The sequence below is a fragment of the Drosophila ficusphila genome, unplaced genomic scaffold (genome assembly GCF_018152265.1).
Source record: "Drosophila ficusphila isolate 14025-0441.05 unplaced genomic scaffold, ASM1815226v1 contig_791, whole genome shotgun sequence".
NCBI classification, from domain to species: domain Eukaryota; kingdom Metazoa; phylum Arthropoda; class Insecta; order Diptera; family Drosophilidae; genus Drosophila; species Drosophila ficusphila.
Genome location: NW_025064737.1, coordinates 20066594 through 20081326, shown reverse-complemented (window position 1 = coordinate 20081326; position 14733 = coordinate 20066594). Strand labels below are relative to the sequence as shown.

General features: G+C 40.6%; 7 protein-coding genes across 9 annotated transcripts; 3 read left to right on the top strand and 4 right to left on the bottom strand.

The window, feature by feature from the left end:
* The first annotated feature begins 32 nt into the window (after positions 1-32).
* LOC108095954 lies at positions 33-2618 on the top strand. 2 transcript variants are annotated; one of them, XM_017197294.1, is made up of 4 exons: positions 33-966; positions 1168-1351; positions 1414-1588; positions 2522-2618. In XM_017197294.1, the coding sequence occupies exons 1-3, from the start codon at positions 121-123 to the stop codon at positions 1584-1586; spliced, it is 1203 nt and encodes a 400-aa protein (XP_017052783.1). In that variant the 5' UTR covers positions 33-120; the 3' UTR covers positions 1587-1588; positions 2522-2618. The 2 variants fall into 2 exon arrangements, with proteins under 2 accessions (XP_017052783.1, XP_017052781.1); XM_017197292.1 differs by lacking the exon at positions 2522-2618 and having other exon boundaries at positions 1414-1717.
* Positions 2529-3946, top strand: LOC108095951. The gene is made up of 3 exons (XM_017197289.1): positions 2529-2727; positions 2784-3650; positions 3709-3946. The coding sequence occupies exons 1-3, from the start codon at positions 2529-2531 to the stop codon at positions 3903-3905; spliced, it is 1263 nt and encodes a 420-aa protein (XP_017052778.1). The 3' UTR covers positions 3906-3946.
* A 374-nt stretch (positions 3947-4320) lies between these two features.
* On the top strand, positions 4321-6437 carry LOC108095865. Its single transcript, XM_017197169.1, has 4 exons — positions 4321-4408; positions 4920-5146; positions 5220-6086; positions 6145-6437. Exons 2-4 carry the CDS (start codon positions 4933-4935, stop codon positions 6336-6338), a joined length of 1275 nt encoding a protein of 424 aa, XP_017052658.1. The 5' UTR covers positions 4321-4408; positions 4920-4932; the 3' UTR covers positions 6339-6437.
* Positions 6438-7163: 726 nt separating this feature from the next.
* LOC108095866 lies at positions 7164-8716 on the bottom strand. The gene is made up of 3 exons (XM_017197170.1): positions 8058-8716; positions 7477-8002; positions 7164-7411 (listed from the first exon to the last, which is right to left on the bottom strand). Exons 1-3 carry the CDS (start codon positions 8610-8612, stop codon positions 7230-7232), a joined length of 1263 nt encoding a protein of 420 aa, XP_017052659.1. The 5' UTR covers positions 8613-8716; the 3' UTR covers positions 7164-7229.
* A 264-nt stretch (positions 8717-8980) lies between these two features.
* On the bottom strand, positions 8981-10507 carry LOC108095867. Its single transcript, XM_017197171.1, has 3 exons — positions 9888-10507; positions 9310-9823; positions 8981-9256 (listed from the first exon to the last, which is right to left on the bottom strand). The coding sequence occupies exons 1-3, from the start codon at positions 10419-10421 to the stop codon at positions 9084-9086; spliced, it is 1221 nt and encodes a 406-aa protein (XP_017052660.1). The 5' UTR covers positions 10422-10507; the 3' UTR covers positions 8981-9083.
* An 83-nt stretch (positions 10508-10590) lies between these two features.
* Positions 10591-12765, bottom strand: LOC108095645. Of its 2 annotated transcripts, XM_043208991.1 has the most exons (4): positions 11884-12765; positions 11521-11817; positions 10937-11462; positions 10591-10880 (listed from the first exon to the last, which is right to left on the bottom strand). In XM_043208991.1, exons 1-4 carry the CDS (start codon positions 12061-12063, stop codon positions 10696-10698), a joined length of 1188 nt encoding a protein of 395 aa, XP_043064926.1. In that variant the 5' UTR covers positions 12064-12765; the 3' UTR covers positions 10591-10695. The 2 variants fall into 2 exon arrangements, with proteins under 2 accessions (XP_043064926.1, XP_043064925.1); XM_043208990.1 differs by having other exon boundaries at positions 11521-12765.
* Positions 12766-12879: 114 nt separating this feature from the next.
* On the bottom strand, positions 12880-14384 carry LOC122320731. The gene is made up of 3 exons (XM_043208992.1): positions 13810-14384; positions 13226-13751; positions 12880-13169 (listed from the first exon to the last, which is right to left on the bottom strand). Exons 1-3 carry the CDS (start codon positions 14350-14352, stop codon positions 12985-12987), a joined length of 1254 nt encoding a protein of 417 aa, XP_043064927.1. The 5' UTR covers positions 14353-14384; the 3' UTR covers positions 12880-12984.
* Between the last annotated feature and the right edge of the window lie 349 nt (positions 14385-14733).

Genomic DNA, 14733 nt, shown 5'->3' with positions numbered 1-14733 from the left:
TTTAACACTTTACACACTTGCCTTTCGAAATTTTAATCAACAGTTATACTCCATTACTTTCAAAACAAAATTCAGGGGTATAAATTTTAAAATTATTATAAAGTCGATAATATTCAAGCAATGAAAGTTCCGAAAATTCCCGAATGGATATCCACTCTTTCTCTTAACCAGGCTGTGCAGTCAACTGTGGACGGCGAAGTCCAGATCCTGTCGGTCGCTCCAAGCGTCCATCTCATCCAGTTCCGGAACTGTACTATCCTCATTCCAATCAAGGTGAAGGTTCGGCTGGGGAATTGGACGGTCAAGAAGTTATCCTTTCTGCTGAAGGCTCAACATGGCAACGATTTCCAGGCAAGAGTGATGAACCAATTGAAAATGTTCCTGCGGGAGCAACAGGTTTACCACAACATCTTGCCAAAGTTCGAGCAACTCTATTCGGAGGTGGGCAAGAATATATCCTTCGGCCCGAGGGCCTTTAAGCTGGACCACAACATCGGTGTTCAGTACATCCTGCTGGAGGATCTCAAGGCTCTGGGATACAAGAATGTGGAACGGCAAGGTGGCTTCAATATTAAGTGCCTAAAGCAAGTGCTACAGAAGCTGGCTCAATTTCATGCCGCTTCGGTTGTTTATGTGGAAAAACACGGGGAGTTCCCCAAACTTCTGGCCAACGGAGTCTACACGAAGTCCAACCGATCGGTTCTGAACGAACTGAACGATCCGGATCCCTTCCTTTCGCAACTGCGACGACTGCGCATTGGCGACCATTTCCACAAGCGGTTTGTGGAAAAGGAACAGGACCTCGTCGATAGAATCCTGGAAATGCATGCCATCGACCCAGAAAAATTCAACGTCCTAAATCACTGCGATTGCTGGGTTAACAACGTTATGTTTAAGTTTGACGACGAGGATCAAGTGGAGGACACCGCACTGCTCGATTTTCAGCTGGTCAAGTACGGATCTCCGGTAGGTTGTCCCCAAAAATGTTATTATAAAAACAGGAATGCCGCCGTTAATTGTGGTACAATAATAATTTAGATATCTTCGATCGAGCATTGTAACCTTTTGTGCAGCTTTATTGCTGAAATCATGATAGCCTTTGTTTTGTGTTATTTTCTGAACAAAGAGTGCTAAATGAAATGTTACCTATTTTTAATCGACTTTTAGGCCAATGATCTATACTACACCATTCTGTCGTCAGCCGAGAAGGACATTAAGTTGACCCAGTTCGACAGTATGGTACAATATTACTTCTACCACTTGCTGGATAGCCTCAAAGTTCTTAATTGTCAAAGGCCGTTGCCTCAACTCCAGGATATTCGAGATGCCCTCAACAGGAACGGACTGGCTGGTAAATAAATATAGTTCTGTCTACCGAGTGAAATTTAACAAGTACTATATATTGATTTTTAGCCTATGTAGTGGTAACACGAGTTCTACCAATTGCCATGATGAATCAGTTTGAGGACGAGGTTAACGAACGATACGCCTCCAAAATGAAGTGCGCCATGTTCACCAGTAGAAAATATATTCAGGCGATGAAAGATATCCTGCCCTGGATGGAAGAGCGGTGCCTACTTAATTAGTGGTAAAATGATTTCAGGCCAATTTGTTTCGATAAGTTGCTTAAATCTAATGAATGAACAAGTTTTTTCAGGGACAAGGCCTTTATTGTGTTCTAGCCAAATACTTAATAAACTTCATTACCCCAATCTTATCAATTTTGTTTGAATTGATTCGCTATTAAACAGCCAGTCATGTTCATATGCTCTTTTTAAACAGTATTTCGTATGTTCTGCTCCGGTTTGCATTTGCCATTGATAAGGACATAATCGCACACGACGTACAAACTATAATTGAACCCCAATCTAAATTGATAATATTTATTATTGGGCCACCACGACCACAGGCAAGTGCTCGTGGCACACTTCCTCAACTGGACGAGCCTCAATTATTCCGATGTGGGATGACGCGGCTGGTTCAATTAACATTTCTCGGTCGAACACTATATTGTAGTTGCCCTATAGCAACAATGAAAAGCACTGTGCGGAATTTTAATTAGTTTGTTGGACAACAATTGTGTGCTTCTACGTAAACATGAGTACTAAAAATTTGTATTAATAGATCATGCATATGTATAAAGTTACCATTGAGGGTTAGTCCATTAAAAATATTTATGTAAATGATTATTGATAGATAGTGGCGCTTCAAAGCCAAACACAGTTGATAAAAAATATTCAACTCTCCGATAAGTACATACTTTATAGTCCTCTTCTTTTTTTTTGCTAATAATCGTTACCCTTTCATTCAACTCCTTCAAATGCTATTTAATCGGGAGCAATGTTGACTTCACTTTAGTATCACGTTGAACCTTCGAGTAAACAAACCGTACTGCCTTCTGCAATTTTGAATTAAGAGGTCAGTGAATTATATCCATCACAGTGAATATTTGTGTGCATTATGTTATTTAAAACAACTGGCTGTAATTCTATGTCCATCAATTTATTAATTACAATTACAGTGAAGTCATGCCGCCCAAGCCAATCAATCCCAATGAACACTTGGCCATTCCCGAGTGGATAAATGAGGATTACTTTCGACCCATTCTCGAAAAAGATGTGGATAACTTTGATAAAATTGTGAATTTTAATCGCGTTGCCGCAACGGCGCCTGGAGAGAACTACACCTCCATTATGGTCCGGGTTCTTATAGATCTGTTGTTCAAAGGTAAAAATTGTTTGCCACCCTAACTGAAATTTTATACTAACCTACAATAACCCTAGATGGCAGTCCAGGTCAAATATCTTATATTCTTAAAACGGTATTGGATATGAGTAAAGGAGGCGCCTTGATCAATCAAATGGGAATGTTCCCCAAGGAGAGGGAGATGTACCGAGACATTATTTCCCAATTTGCGAGACTCTACAAGGAGGCTGGACTAGATATTGAACTGGCTCCCAAGTGTGTTCACACCGAGGAAACTCCAGAAAGAATTACTCTTGTCTTCGAGGATCTTAGTAGGCAAAACTTCCGGAATTTCGACCGATTAAAAGGTTTTGATTTGCCACACATTCGATGTGTGCTCCGTAAATTGGCCGAACTTCATGCCGCCTCCGCTGTTTATCGCGAGTTGTGTGGACCTTATGATGAGAAATTCTACAAGTCCTTGTTTATAAAGGAAAATGAGAAGGTTTTTACTAAAATTAAGGAGACGCGAGATCCTGGATATCTGAAAGCAATGCGTGAATGGGGCATTCAAGATATTGAGAAATACATCAACAAGTTTCCCTCTCCCTCAAAGTTTTTTGAAGAGGGTCTTAAAATCAATCAAGTGGACGAAAGTGACTTCAATGTGCTGAACCACGGCGACTCCTGGTCTAATAACATAATGTTTAATTATAAGGAGAATGGGGAAATTGACAAAACCATTTTCGTAGACCTGCAGCTCTGCAAGTGGGGCTCTCCGGCGCAGGATCTTCTATACATGATCATCACATCTGCTTCGCTGGATATTAAGGTTAAGGAGTTTGATCTATTCATACAGATTTATCACGAACGTTTGGTGGAGTGCCTAAAACTACTTAATTATACGAAAAGAATCCCTACTCTGAGGGACATGCACATTATGATTATCAAATTCGGCTCTTGGGGTGAGTAAACTTTTGTTACTTTACTTTTGTTTAATAAAATCCTATTTTTTCCCCACAGCTTTCTTCACAGCCACTGGAGTACTAGTGGCTACTTTGATGCCATCGGATAAGGATTCCAATATGGATAATATGATGACACCCGGCCCAGAATCGGATGCGATCCGCTACAAGACCTTTATCAATCCATATTATGTGAAGGCCATGCAGCAAATGCTTCCCTTCCTCGACAAAAAGGGTCTCCTAGACTTTGATTAGTTTATAAGTATTAAATACATATAAACAACTTCAAAAAGTAATTAACTTGTATTTTTGTACGTTCAAATGTATCTGAAAATCAAAGTTATTCCTGATTATATAACAATCAGATAGGTAACAAATTATAACCCCTAGAATGCCTAAAATAACCTACACACATTTTTACAAATCGGTACGCATTGGATAATTATAAGGTGATTTGTTTTACGGCTCAGATATTCAGAGATAAGGGAGCCGATTACATGGTTCTATTGTTGCCTTTGTTCTACGTAGTATCGACAGTATGTGTCCGCTTAAACACAAACCAGTTTCACTATCAGTTCGTCCAAAACTCATAGACACAATCACACAAACATCTACGCTTTTCGCGGGGTCTATTAGTATAAAAGTATGGGAACCGCACGGAGAACTCAGTATTTGTTTGTCGTTAGAAATCGTCGGACACAGCCGCAGTGTTTTCTCCGAGCGGGAATTTAAATTCAAATTAGAAATCCCCAAAGTCGGTCAGTAATAAATATCAATTGTGGCAAATTTGATAGGCTCTTTGGACACGAACATTTAACGGGAAAATTTACGTTGCTTGCTAGACATTTTATGGATATAATTCACTTTCCTCATAAATGCAATCTGGTTTATAAAAACAAATGAACTAAATGAACTCAGACTTTTTAAACAAGTGATTTTCTAGTGAATCGCTTTAATTATTATAAAGGTTTACCTACTTTTGAGTTTAAAGACAACAACACCTACAAGTTAAAGATATTAAACCCCTAATCTGTTATTTTAACCAAGGGGAAAACTAATGAAAGAAAGTTTTTGCATAATAAAAAAATCGACTTTGATCACTAATACACATCTGTTAACTATTGAGATTTTCACGTAACATATTGCTTTCTCTTTCGATAACCGACTAATTACAATGAATGTGAAATTCAATGAAATTGTTTAATTGCTTTGATCTTGAACCATTGATCATTTCCGCCGAGTGTAAATTAATTGATCTTCCGATTGCAGCAACGAATCCAGAATGTCGCCGAACAGCAAATCGGAAAAACCAGTCAATCCCAATGAGCACCTTCACATTCCAAAGTGGGTGAACGAGGATTATTTCCTGCCAATCATTGAAAAAGATGTGGAAAACTTCGATAAGATTGTGAACTTTACGCCAGTTGCGGCTACAGCACCTGGCGAAAATTATACTTCGATAATGATTCGGGTGATTGTGGATATACTGCTTAAAGGTTGGTATACTAAGAAAATACTTTGGATAGGAAATATATAATTTAGTATTTATTTTGGTTTACATTTCTTAAGATGGCAGTGAACAGAGGATCTCGTACATTTTGAAAACCATGTTGGAGGCTGACAGTGGTGCGGATGTGGTCGATGGCATGGGACTCTTCCCCAAGGAGAGAAAGATGTACGAGGTGCACATCCCGCAGTTTGTGAAGCTCTACAAGGAGGCGGGTCTGGAGATTGAGTTGGCACCCAAGTGCCTCCATGTGCAGGCCACTGCTGAATTGATCACCCTGGTTTTCGAGGATCTCAGCCGGCAGCAATTCAAGAATTTCGATCGGCTGAAGGGCTTCGATCTGCCGCACATGCGCAGTGTGCTGCGGAAACTGGCGGAACTCCATGCGGCATCCGCGGTTGCCAGGGAAATCAATGGACCCTACGATCCGCTCTACTCCATGTCGATGTACAACGAGCAGAGTCGGCAGCTTTTCCAGAGCCTCGGCGAGATGCGAGAGGTGCAGTTCCTCAAGGCAATGCGGAATTGGGGACTCGAGGATACCGAAAGGTATATCGCCAAGTTGTGGAACCCCATGGAGGTGTTCGAAGAAGCCCTGCAAATCAATCAGGTTGATGAGAGCGAGTTCAATGTGCTGAATCACGGGGACTGCTGGTCCAACAACATCATGTTTAACTACAAGGACAATGGCGAGATCAATAGAACATTATTTGTAGACCTGCAGATCGGCAAGTGGGGCACTCCGGCCCAGGACCTTTGGTACCTGATCACCACATCAGCTTCGTTGGATATCAAGGTCAAGGAGTTCGATCACTTCATCCAGATCTACCATGAACGATTGGCGGAGTGCCTGACACTCCTGAAATACTCGAAACCTATTCCCTCCCTGAGGGATTTGCATATAATGATGCTGAAGTACGGATTCTGGGGTGAGTCCAATTTTGTTATAATATTTTGATAGGATTTTCCAGCTTTCTTTTCTTGTAGGACCACTGACAGCTTTGGGTGTGATGGTGGCCACACTCATGCCCACCGACAAGGATGCCAACATGAAAATGATGATGGCCCCAGGACCCGAGGCAGATGCCCTGCGCTACAGGACCTTCATCAATCCCTACTACTCCAATGCCATGAAACTGCTATTGCCGTTTTTCGAAAACAAGGGACTCTTGAAATCGTAATAGGATTAATCCCCTTACCCACTTACAGTGTAGCCAAATTTTTGTGATATCATATATCATAGGAACGTGCAATAAATAAGAATTTGTATTTATTTCAAATATTGCAAAATTTCATATGCTAACTTGAACTTCGAACAGCAACCAGTCGGCCGTTAGTGATAGAAAAAAAAATCATCATGACATGACAAAAAATGGCAACGCGTGGGGTTTTTAATTGAGCTGAAAGAGAAATCGATTGCGTCGAATAGTTTTTACTATAGAGTAAATTTATCAAATCTGTCTACAATACTGTGGGCGTCAAACTCAGAAACTATTGACATATGTGTGTGTCAATACCAATTCATGGTTGTTAATTTATGTTATCACTTCGATGTTATCAATAAATTAGCGTAAATAGGCTTTCACAAAGTGATAACTAATAATAAGCGTAGTTTCTCATTCTAAGAATGCTTAAACCACACTTATTTTCCACACTTCGCAGAATTCGTAATTTGTTTATATCAATTAACCGCACGTTTAATCGGTTGGAAACATTCCATAAAATAGGTGCACTCCCTACAGATGGCATTGAGAAAAAATATTGCCGAGTGACTGCGTCATAATGGGGTTTTAATTTGCCGCGGCAATCAGTCTACATATATAATTAGGAACACGCAAATAATTCTCATTCATGGGGCGTCCAATTGAGAGACTATGGAGAGACAGAAATTAGCGATTCAAGAGATAAACATTTAGATTGTTTGTTTTCGAAATCATTTGTTGACATGCCTCAACAAGTGTTGTTCTCAAAACGTGTTTTACATTAAAGCTACATTTTGTATACGCTTTTACAATTTAAACAATTTTTTTAAATGAATATAATTTATTGGCAACATTTAAAGGTCATTTTTATTAATCCTGTAGTAAGCCCAACTTGTCCAAGCGGGCCAGCAATATTTTTACGTCTTTTATGTAACCTTTAGAATAGGAGCACTTTCTACGTTTTTCTTCATTTTGAAGCAGATCGCCAAAGTCGACAGACTTGTCTCTTAAGGCCCACATCAAAGGTAGAAACGTGCTTATAACGAAGAGCTCTGAAATATTCAAATAACATACTAGATCATTTTCGACAACTAATAAACTAAAGCTAAAAACTCACCGAAATACTTGAGCTGATGAAGGCGCTTCCAAAGACCCGATTGGGTTGGCATTTCTCCTTTATAGCCGATCTTCTTCAGAACATCTTCCAAAACCGAAAAGTAGTAGTTTATAAGGTCATCCCAGTTTTTCCATCGATGGTCTGGCTCCATCAGCATATATATCGAGTAAACAAGATCCAGTCCCAACGGAAAAACACTGCTGATTTGAAAGTCGAGCAGCATGCAGTCCTTAAATGTTCCTGGATCCTGGTACTTGAACATAATATTGCGAAGATGTAGGTCTCCATGGCAAAGGACCCGGTATGGGTCTACTTCTGTGTTGTTCCGGTGCTCCTTCCACTCCGCTATGAGTCGCTCCAGAAAGTCTTCCTTGATGCTTTCGAAATAGGATTTGTACTTATTCAGCTCTGGCTCTTCACCCATAAGTTCCACGAAAAACTCCATTCCGGTTTTCATAAAGGGCTCCTTTAGGACATGTGGCATTTCAAACAGTCCGTGGGTGTAGGGCTCCAGGAATTCGGGGTTCTTAAAAAAATCTATTTAAAATTGTCTTAAATTATTAGTTAAGATTTTAACTTACCTCATTGAGTACTTTTAAGCTGGCTGCATGCCACTTGGCCAATTTGAAATAGACGCGGTGTATCTCATCAAGAGTGGCATCGCGATCCCTCAACACAATGTAGTTCATCTCCACGAGATCCTCAAAAATCAGGACCTGATGCGGTTCCAAGCTGTGGTATATGCAATCCACGTACAGTTTTGTGCTATCGCCGGCCTGGCGAAGAATCCTCTCGAATTCCGGGAGCACCTTTGTGTACATCCCCACCTCCGTTTCGAAAATGGGCGATCCTCCGATCAACTCCTTCTTGTGACCCTCCTCCTCGGGCATCGTTTTGATGATCAGCGACTTTTGGAACTCACCCTTTTGGTTGGAGTACCTCACTTTTGCCCGGAACATGATGCTGGCATAGTGATCACCCTTTGCGCTCGCCGGAGAGAAGGTCAAATCGGTTACCTCGGTTACTGGTTCCCCATCGTGGGATCCCATGACATGGGCTATGAATTCAGAATTCAGCCACTCTGGTGGAACCAATTCGTCATCGTTGAACTGGCTGTTGTTGGCACTCCCGGACATTTTGTTTACGAACTTCTTTTTCGACTTTCAGAAGAGAGAGTACTAAACAAAACCCGATTTCACTGGGTCTTAAATCGACGTTCAGAGAGCATTTCGTTTTAGAATGCAATTATATGTGCTTTGAGTAAGCTTTTCTTTAGATAATAGAGAGCTTTTTATTTTGCTTGGAATTTTTTAACATAGTCTCTCTTCAGTTAGACCCCGCAAAAAGCACCGAAAAAAAGAGAATTTTATAGAAGCTATCGCTTATCATAACAACAATCAAAATTACTTTACCTAGTACATAGGAAATGATGCCTCCATAAAAACAGAACATATACTGTTTAATAGCATATAAGAAATCACGCGCAAAACATTTAAATAAATCGTTGGTTTATTTCCGCAGATACACAAAAAAAGTTTAACAACAAAGAGAGATCTATTATTTTCTATTTATATTGCCTACTCTGGGTTGGTAATACAAATTTACTCTTACAGATCCTCGAAATAACCTGATCTTTCGAATCGGGCGAGCATTATTTCGGTTTCTTTAATAAACTCTTTTAGTTTTTGGCCAGTTTCTCCGTTGTTGTCAGTATCTTCAGAAACGGTTCCAAGATTAAGACCCATTGACATTGGCAAATAGGTGCTCAAAAATAGAAACTCTGCAATTAAATTGTTTATTTAAGGAACATAAAGTTATCAGATTTCATCTTACCGTAATCCCTTAGTCTTTTCATTTCCGCCCAGAACGAAAGAGGTGTTGGCATTTCTCCTTCAAATCCAATCTTTGTTAGGGTTTCCAGGAGGACTGAGAAATAGTAATTCAGTAACGTTTCCAACTCCCCTGTTCGCAGCTCTGAACCCATCAACATATAGATGGAATACATCAGGTCCACGGCCAGAGGAGCAACATAGCACCCCTGATAGTCCACCAGAAGACAGTCCTCGAGGCATTTTGTTTGCTTATTGTGTTTGAACATCACATTTCGGGTGTGGTAATCCCCGTGGCAGAGAACATAGTAACCTGGCTGGGAATTATTCTGGTACTCATTTATAGTACTACGCAGTCTGTCTATAAAGGAAAGTCCTAGCTTCTTAAAGTGTGGCTGGTATTTTTTCAGTTCAGGAACACGGCCTAAAAACTCCGTAAAGGGAACCATTCCTGAACTCATATAGGGAATGTCGACAAGACATATTCCGTCCTTGAACTCTTTTAGGAACTCGGGACGCTAATTTAGGGAAAACGGAATTACCTTTGTGAAAATTAATTAATATTGGTTTATCCCCAATTACCTCATTAATAATCTTCATGCTGACCGCGTGGATCTTTGCCAACTTTAAGTAGGCACTTCGAATCTCCTCGTGAGTAAGCTTTCGATCGCGAACCATTGCATAACCCATATCCGCCAGGTCTTCAAAAATTATCACCTGATGTGGCTCGAGGCTGTCGTATATGCAATCCGCATAAAGTTTAGATGCATCACCCTTTTCTCGAAGAATTCTCTCGAACTCTGGCAGGACTTTAGTGTACATGCCTATCTCAGTTTTAAACAGATTAGAGCCGGCAAAGATTTCCGATACCGTTTTGATGATTAGCGACTTGGAGAAGGTTCCTCTCTGGTTGGAATACTCCACCCTGGCTCGATACATTGTACTCGCATAGTTATCTCCCTTCGCAGTCGCTGGGGAGAAAGTCAAGTCGATAACCTTGGTCACGGGTTCCTTCTCATAGGATCCCAGAACACTCGCCATAAACCCTGAGTTCAGCCAGTCAGGTGGCGCCAATGCGTCATCGTTTAACTGAATCTTATCGGTGTTCCCCGACATTCTCTTTACCAACTTCTACGTCGACTAACCCAAGAGAACTAAATGAAAAAGCTTGATTTCAGTGTCAAATAAATAGAGTTCGGAGAGCGCCGATTCCTAAATGAGTTTTTACCACATGATAAAAGAGCTTTTCGTTTTTTCCTACACGCAAAAATAAAGTCTCTCTTAATTCAGAGCGAGAAGCAAGAGAAAGATTTATTTATTCATGCGTGAGTTTCCCGTATTTAGCAGAAAGAACGAACGTATCTGAACAATAATAATTTTGAAGTTACTTTTACAGGTCCTCAAAATATCCCGATCTCTCAAATCTTTCCAACATTTCTTTGGTTTCTTCAAAAACTTCCTTCAGTTGATAGCACTTTTTACGGGATTCGTCGTTGTGCAGCATTTCTCCTATATCCATGCCATGGGTTCTCAGACCCACTGAGATTGGCAAGAAGGTGCTCAGCAAAAGAAACTCTGGAAATCAAATATTTATTTTAAGATCTTGCAACTTTAAAAAATAATCTACTTACCGTAATATCTATGCCGTTTCATTTCGGACCAAAACATAAGAGGCGTTGGCATTTCTCCTTTGTAGCCAATTTTTCGGAGAGTCTCCAGCAAGATGGAAAAGTAGTATTTAAACAAGGACTCTAATTCCTGGCTTCGCTGCTCTGGTCCCATCAACATATAGATGGAATACATCAGATCAACGGCCATTGGAACCACATTGCAGCCCTGATAATCCACTAGCATACAGTCCTCAAAGCATCCCGTTTCCTTATTGTGCTTGAACATCATATTTCGGGAGTGAAAGTCGCCATGGCACAGTACGTAGTACCCTGGCTGCGGATTGTTTCGATACTCTTGCATCACCTCCTGAATTCGATTCTTAAAGTGCAGCTTAATTTTTTCAAAATGCGGCTGGTATTTTTTCAACTCAGGAGTGCTTCCCAAAAGTTCTATAAAGGGATCCATTCCGGCGTTTATCAAAGGGCTGTCCATTAAACCGGGCATATCACACATTCCGTATTTAAACTCCTGCAGGTATTCTGGTCGCTAAATAAGAAGAATAAAATATATCACATGTTACTATTACATTTGTACCTAAACTTACCTCTTTTATTGTTTTCATGCTTATGGCATGGATCTTAGCCAGCTTGGAGTAGGCACTACAAATCTCCTCCTGCATAAGCCAACGATTTCGCACCACTGCATATCCCATTTCCACAAGATCCTCAAAGATGATCACCTGTCGCGGCTGCAGACTGTGGTAGATGCAGTCCACGTGCAGCTTGGTTGTGTCATTTACTTCCCGGAGGATCCGCTCCCACTCTGGCAGTACTTTGCTGTACATCCCGATCTCAGTGATGAACAGTGGGGAATCTGTAAACATGTCCTTCTTCGCACCCTCCTCCTCGGGCATTGTTTTTATGATCAGAGACTTGGCGAAGTTTCCCTTCGGGGTTCGATACTCTACCTTGGCGCGAAACATAATGCTGGCATAGTGATCTCCTTTAGCACTTGCCGGGGTGAAGGCCAAATTGGTAACCTCTAGGTCAGAAACCTTTTCGTAACTACTTAGAACTTCTGTTATGAACTGCACATTCAGCCATTCCGGCGGGCTTAGCTCGTCGTCATTGTAATGCTCCTCTGCCATGTTGTCGCGAGTGAGGTTCTCTTTCCAATAATATTTTGTATTCGATGGCGGCCAAATATAAATAAAACCATAAAAGCTTTTCGTGTAATAGTTTGACAGTTTTGCGAAATTATTATCAGTTCGATTTCGGCTCTTAAGATAGCGAACAGCCGAAAACCCAATGGAAACTAATATTGTTTTTGTTTGGGCCAGAAAGCTTTTGAAAGTCCCCAATAAAACAAATATTGTTTGCTTGTTTAGACTTTCAGTTTTAAATGAGGTGAATATAAGAAACAGTCATGCTGACGAACGATAAAACAACAAATCAACTATCTGTTGGTTGGAAAGCTTTTAAAAATATTTCAGTTCCCGAAAAACAGCTCTCTAAACTTCGTTATATCAGTTGAAAGACACACTGGCGGTAGGCAACACCACAGATACGGAATGGCGACTTCAACTGAATCAATTGTCAATACTAACGAGCACTTGGAGATTAGTTCTCGTTATAGAATTGCTTCGATATGAAGTGTTGCTCTCTGGCTGGTCACGGGTTCCTTCTCATAGTATCCCAGAACGCTCACTATAAGCCCTGAGTTCAGCCAGTCAGGTGGTGCTAATGCGTCATCGTTCAACTGAATCTTAGCGGTATTCTCCGATATTCTGTTTACAAACTTCTACCTCGACTAACACAAAAGAACTAAATGAAAAAGCTTGATTTCAGTGTAAAATAATTAGAATTCGGAGAGCGCTAACTGTGTCGATTTCCAAATGAGTTCTTACCATATGATAAAAGAGCATTTCGTTTCTTCGCACACGCAAATACAAAGTCTCTCTTAATTCAGAGCGAGAAGCAAGAGAAAGATTTATTTATTCATGCGTGAGTTTCCCGTATTTAGCAGAAAGAACGAACGTATCTGAACAATAATAATTTTGAAGTTACTTTTACAGGTCCTCAAAATATCCCGATCTCTCAAATCTTTCCAACATTTCTTTGGTTTCTTCAAAAACTTCCTTCAGTTGATAGCACTTTTTACGGGATTCGTCGTTGTGCAGCATTTCTCCTATATCCATGCCATGGGTTCTCAGACCCACTGAGATTGGCAAGAAGGTGCTCAGCAAAAGAAACTCTGGAAATCAAATATTTATTTTAAGATCTTGCAACTTTAAAAAATAATCTACTTACCGTAATATCTATGCCGTTTCATTTCGGACCAAAACATAAGAGGCGTTGGCATTTCTCCTTTGTAGCCAATTTTTCGGAGGGTCTCCAGCAAGACGGAAAAGTAGTATTTAAACAAGGACTCTAATTCCTGGCTTCGCTGCTCTGGTCCCATCAACATATAGATGGAATACATCAGATCAACGGCCATTGGAACCACATTGCAGCCCTGATAATCCACTAGCATACAGTCCTCAAAGCATCCCGTTTCCTTATTGTGCTTGAACATCATATTTCGGGAGTGAAAGTCGCCATGGCACAGTACGTAGTACCCTGGCTGCGGATTGTTTCGATACTCTTGCATCACCTCCTGAATTCGATTCTTAAAGTGCAGCTTAATTTTTTCAAAATGCGGCTGGTATTTTTTCAATTCAGGAGTGCTTCCCAAAAGTTCTATAAAGGGATCCATTCCGGCGTTTATCAAAGGGCTGTCCATTAAACCGGGCATTTCACACATTCCGTATTTAAACTCCTGCAGGTATTCTGGTCGCTAAATAAGAAGAATAAAATATATTACATGTTACTATTACATTTGTACCTAAACTTACCTCATTTATTGTTTTCATGCTTATGGCATGGATCTTAGCCAGCTTGGAGTAGGCACTACAAATCTCCTCCTGCATAAGCCAACGATTTCGCACCACTGCATATCCCATTTCCACAAGATCCTCAAAGATGATCACCTGTCGCGGCTGCAGACTGTGGTAGATGCAGTCCACGTGCAGCTTGGTTGTGTCATTTACTTCCCGGAGGATCCGCTCCCACTCTGGCAGTACTTTGCTGTACATCCCGATCTCAGTGATGAACATTGGGGAATCTGTAAACATGTCCTTCTTCGCACCCTCCTCCTCGGGCATTGTTTTTATGATCAGAGACTTGGCGAAGTTTCCCTTCGGGGTTCGATACTCCACCTTGGCGCGAAACATAATGCTGGCATAGTGATCTCCTTTAGCACTTGCCGGGGTAAAGGACAAATTGGTAACCTCGAGTTCATTGACCTTTTCGTAGCCACTTAGAACTTCGGTTATGAACTGAACATTCAGCCATTCCGGCGGGCTTAGCTCGTCGTCATTGTAATGCTCCTCTGCCATGTTGTCGCGAGTGAGGTTCTCTTTCCAATAATATTTTGTATTCGATGTGGCGTCAATATAAGTAAAACCATGAACGCTTTTCGTGTAACAGTTTGCGGGTTTTGCGAAATTATTATCAGTTCGATTTCGGCTCTTAAGATACCGATCAGCAGAAAACCCAATGGAAACTGTTATTGTTTTTGTTTGGACGCCAAAGCTCTTGGAAACCCCTAAAATACAAAATTTGTTTGTTAACTTTTCATAAAGCTTTGCCATCTATCATGACTTTTATTTTTAAATGGGGTAATTATATGAAATAGTCACGCTGACAAACGATCAAACAACAATTCAAAAAAAGCTTTAAACTATCAGTTGGATGAAAGCTTTTCATTTGGCCTTAAA

What these genes read in the sequence shown, in the direction of transcription:
- LOC108095951 (XM_017197289.1), top strand. Translation starts at nt 2,529, where the DNA reads ATGCCGCCCAAGCCAATCAATCCCAATGAACACTTGGCCATTCCCGAG. An exon ending in TATAGATCTGTTGTTCAAAG is followed by an intron (nt 2,728 to 2,783) that starts GTAAAAATTGTT and finishes CAATAACCCTAG; the next exon opens with ATGGCAGTCCAGGTCAAATA. An exon ending in TATCAAATTCGGCTCTTGGG is followed by an intron (nt 3,651 to 3,708) that starts GTGAGTAAACTT and finishes TTTTCCCCACAG; the next exon opens with CTTTCTTCACAGCCACTGGA.
- LOC108095954 (XM_017197294.1), top strand. Translation starts at nt 121, where the DNA reads ATGAAAGTTCCGAAAATTCCCGAATGGATATCCACTCTTTCTCTTAAC. An exon ending in TGGTCAAGTACGGATCTCCG is followed by an intron (nt 967 to 1,167) that starts GTAGGTTGTCCC and finishes ATCGACTTTTAG; the next exon opens with GCCAATGATCTATACTACAC. An exon ending in CAACAGGAACGGACTGGCTG is followed by an intron (nt 1,352 to 1,413) that starts GTAAATAAATAT and finishes ATTGATTTTTAG; the next exon opens with CCTATGTAGTGGTAACACGA.
- LOC108095867 (XM_017197171.1), bottom strand. Translation starts at nt 10,421, where the DNA reads ATGTCGGGGAACACCGATAAGATTCAGTTAAACGATGACGCATTGGCG. An exon ending in GCATGAAGATTATTAATGAG is followed by an intron (nt 9,824 to 9,887) that starts GTAATTGGGGAT and finishes TCCCTAAATTAG; the next exon opens with CGTCCCGAGTTCCTAAAAGA. An exon ending in GAAAAGACTAAGGGATTACG is followed by an intron (nt 9,257 to 9,309) that starts GTAAGATGAAAT and finishes ATTTAATTGCAG; the next exon opens with AGTTTCTATTTTTGAGCACC.
- LOC108095645 (XM_043208990.1), bottom strand. Translation starts at nt 12,063, where the DNA reads ATGGCAGAGGAGCATTACAATGACGACGAGCTAAGCCCGCCGGAATGG. An exon ending in GCATGAAAACAATAAAAGAG is followed by an intron (nt 11,463 to 11,520) that starts GTAAGTTTAGGT and finishes CTTCTTATTTAG; the next exon opens with CGACCAGAATACCTGCAGGA. An exon ending in GAAACGGCATAGATATTACG is followed by an intron (nt 10,881 to 10,936) that starts GTAAGTAGATTA and finishes TTTGATTTCCAG; the next exon opens with AGTTTCTTTTGCTGAGCACC.
- LOC108095866 (XM_017197170.1), bottom strand. Translation starts at nt 8,612, where the DNA reads ATGTCCGGGAGTGCCAACAACAGCCAGTTCAACGATGACGAATTGGTT. An exon ending in GCTTAAAAGTACTCAATGAG is followed by an intron (nt 8,003 to 8,057) that starts GTAAGTTAAAAT and finishes GATTTTTTTAAG; the next exon opens with AACCCCGAATTCCTGGAGCC. An exon ending in TCATCAGCTCAAGTATTTCG is followed by an intron (nt 7,412 to 7,476) that starts GTGAGTTTTTAG and finishes TGAATATTTCAG; the next exon opens with AGCTCTTCGTTATAAGCACG.
- LOC122320731 (XM_043208992.1), bottom strand. Translation starts at nt 14,352, where the DNA reads ATGGCAGAGGAGCATTACAATGACGACGAGCTAAGCCCGCCGGAATGG. An exon ending in GCATGAAAACAATAAATGAG is followed by an intron (nt 13,752 to 13,809) that starts GTAAGTTTAGGT and finishes CTTCTTATTTAG; the next exon opens with CGACCAGAATACCTGCAGGA. An exon ending in GAAACGGCATAGATATTACG is followed by an intron (nt 13,170 to 13,225) that starts GTAAGTAGATTA and finishes TTTGATTTCCAG; the next exon opens with AGTTTCTTTTGCTGAGCACC.
- LOC108095865 (XM_017197169.1), top strand. Translation starts at nt 4,933, where the DNA reads ATGTCGCCGAACAGCAAATCGGAAAAACCAGTCAATCCCAATGAGCAC. An exon ending in TGTGGATATACTGCTTAAAG is followed by an intron (nt 5,147 to 5,219) that starts GTTGGTATACTA and finishes ACATTTCTTAAG; the next exon opens with ATGGCAGTGAACAGAGGATC. An exon ending in GCTGAAGTACGGATTCTGGG is followed by an intron (nt 6,087 to 6,144) that starts GTGAGTCCAATT and finishes CTTTTCTTGTAG; the next exon opens with GACCACTGACAGCTTTGGGT.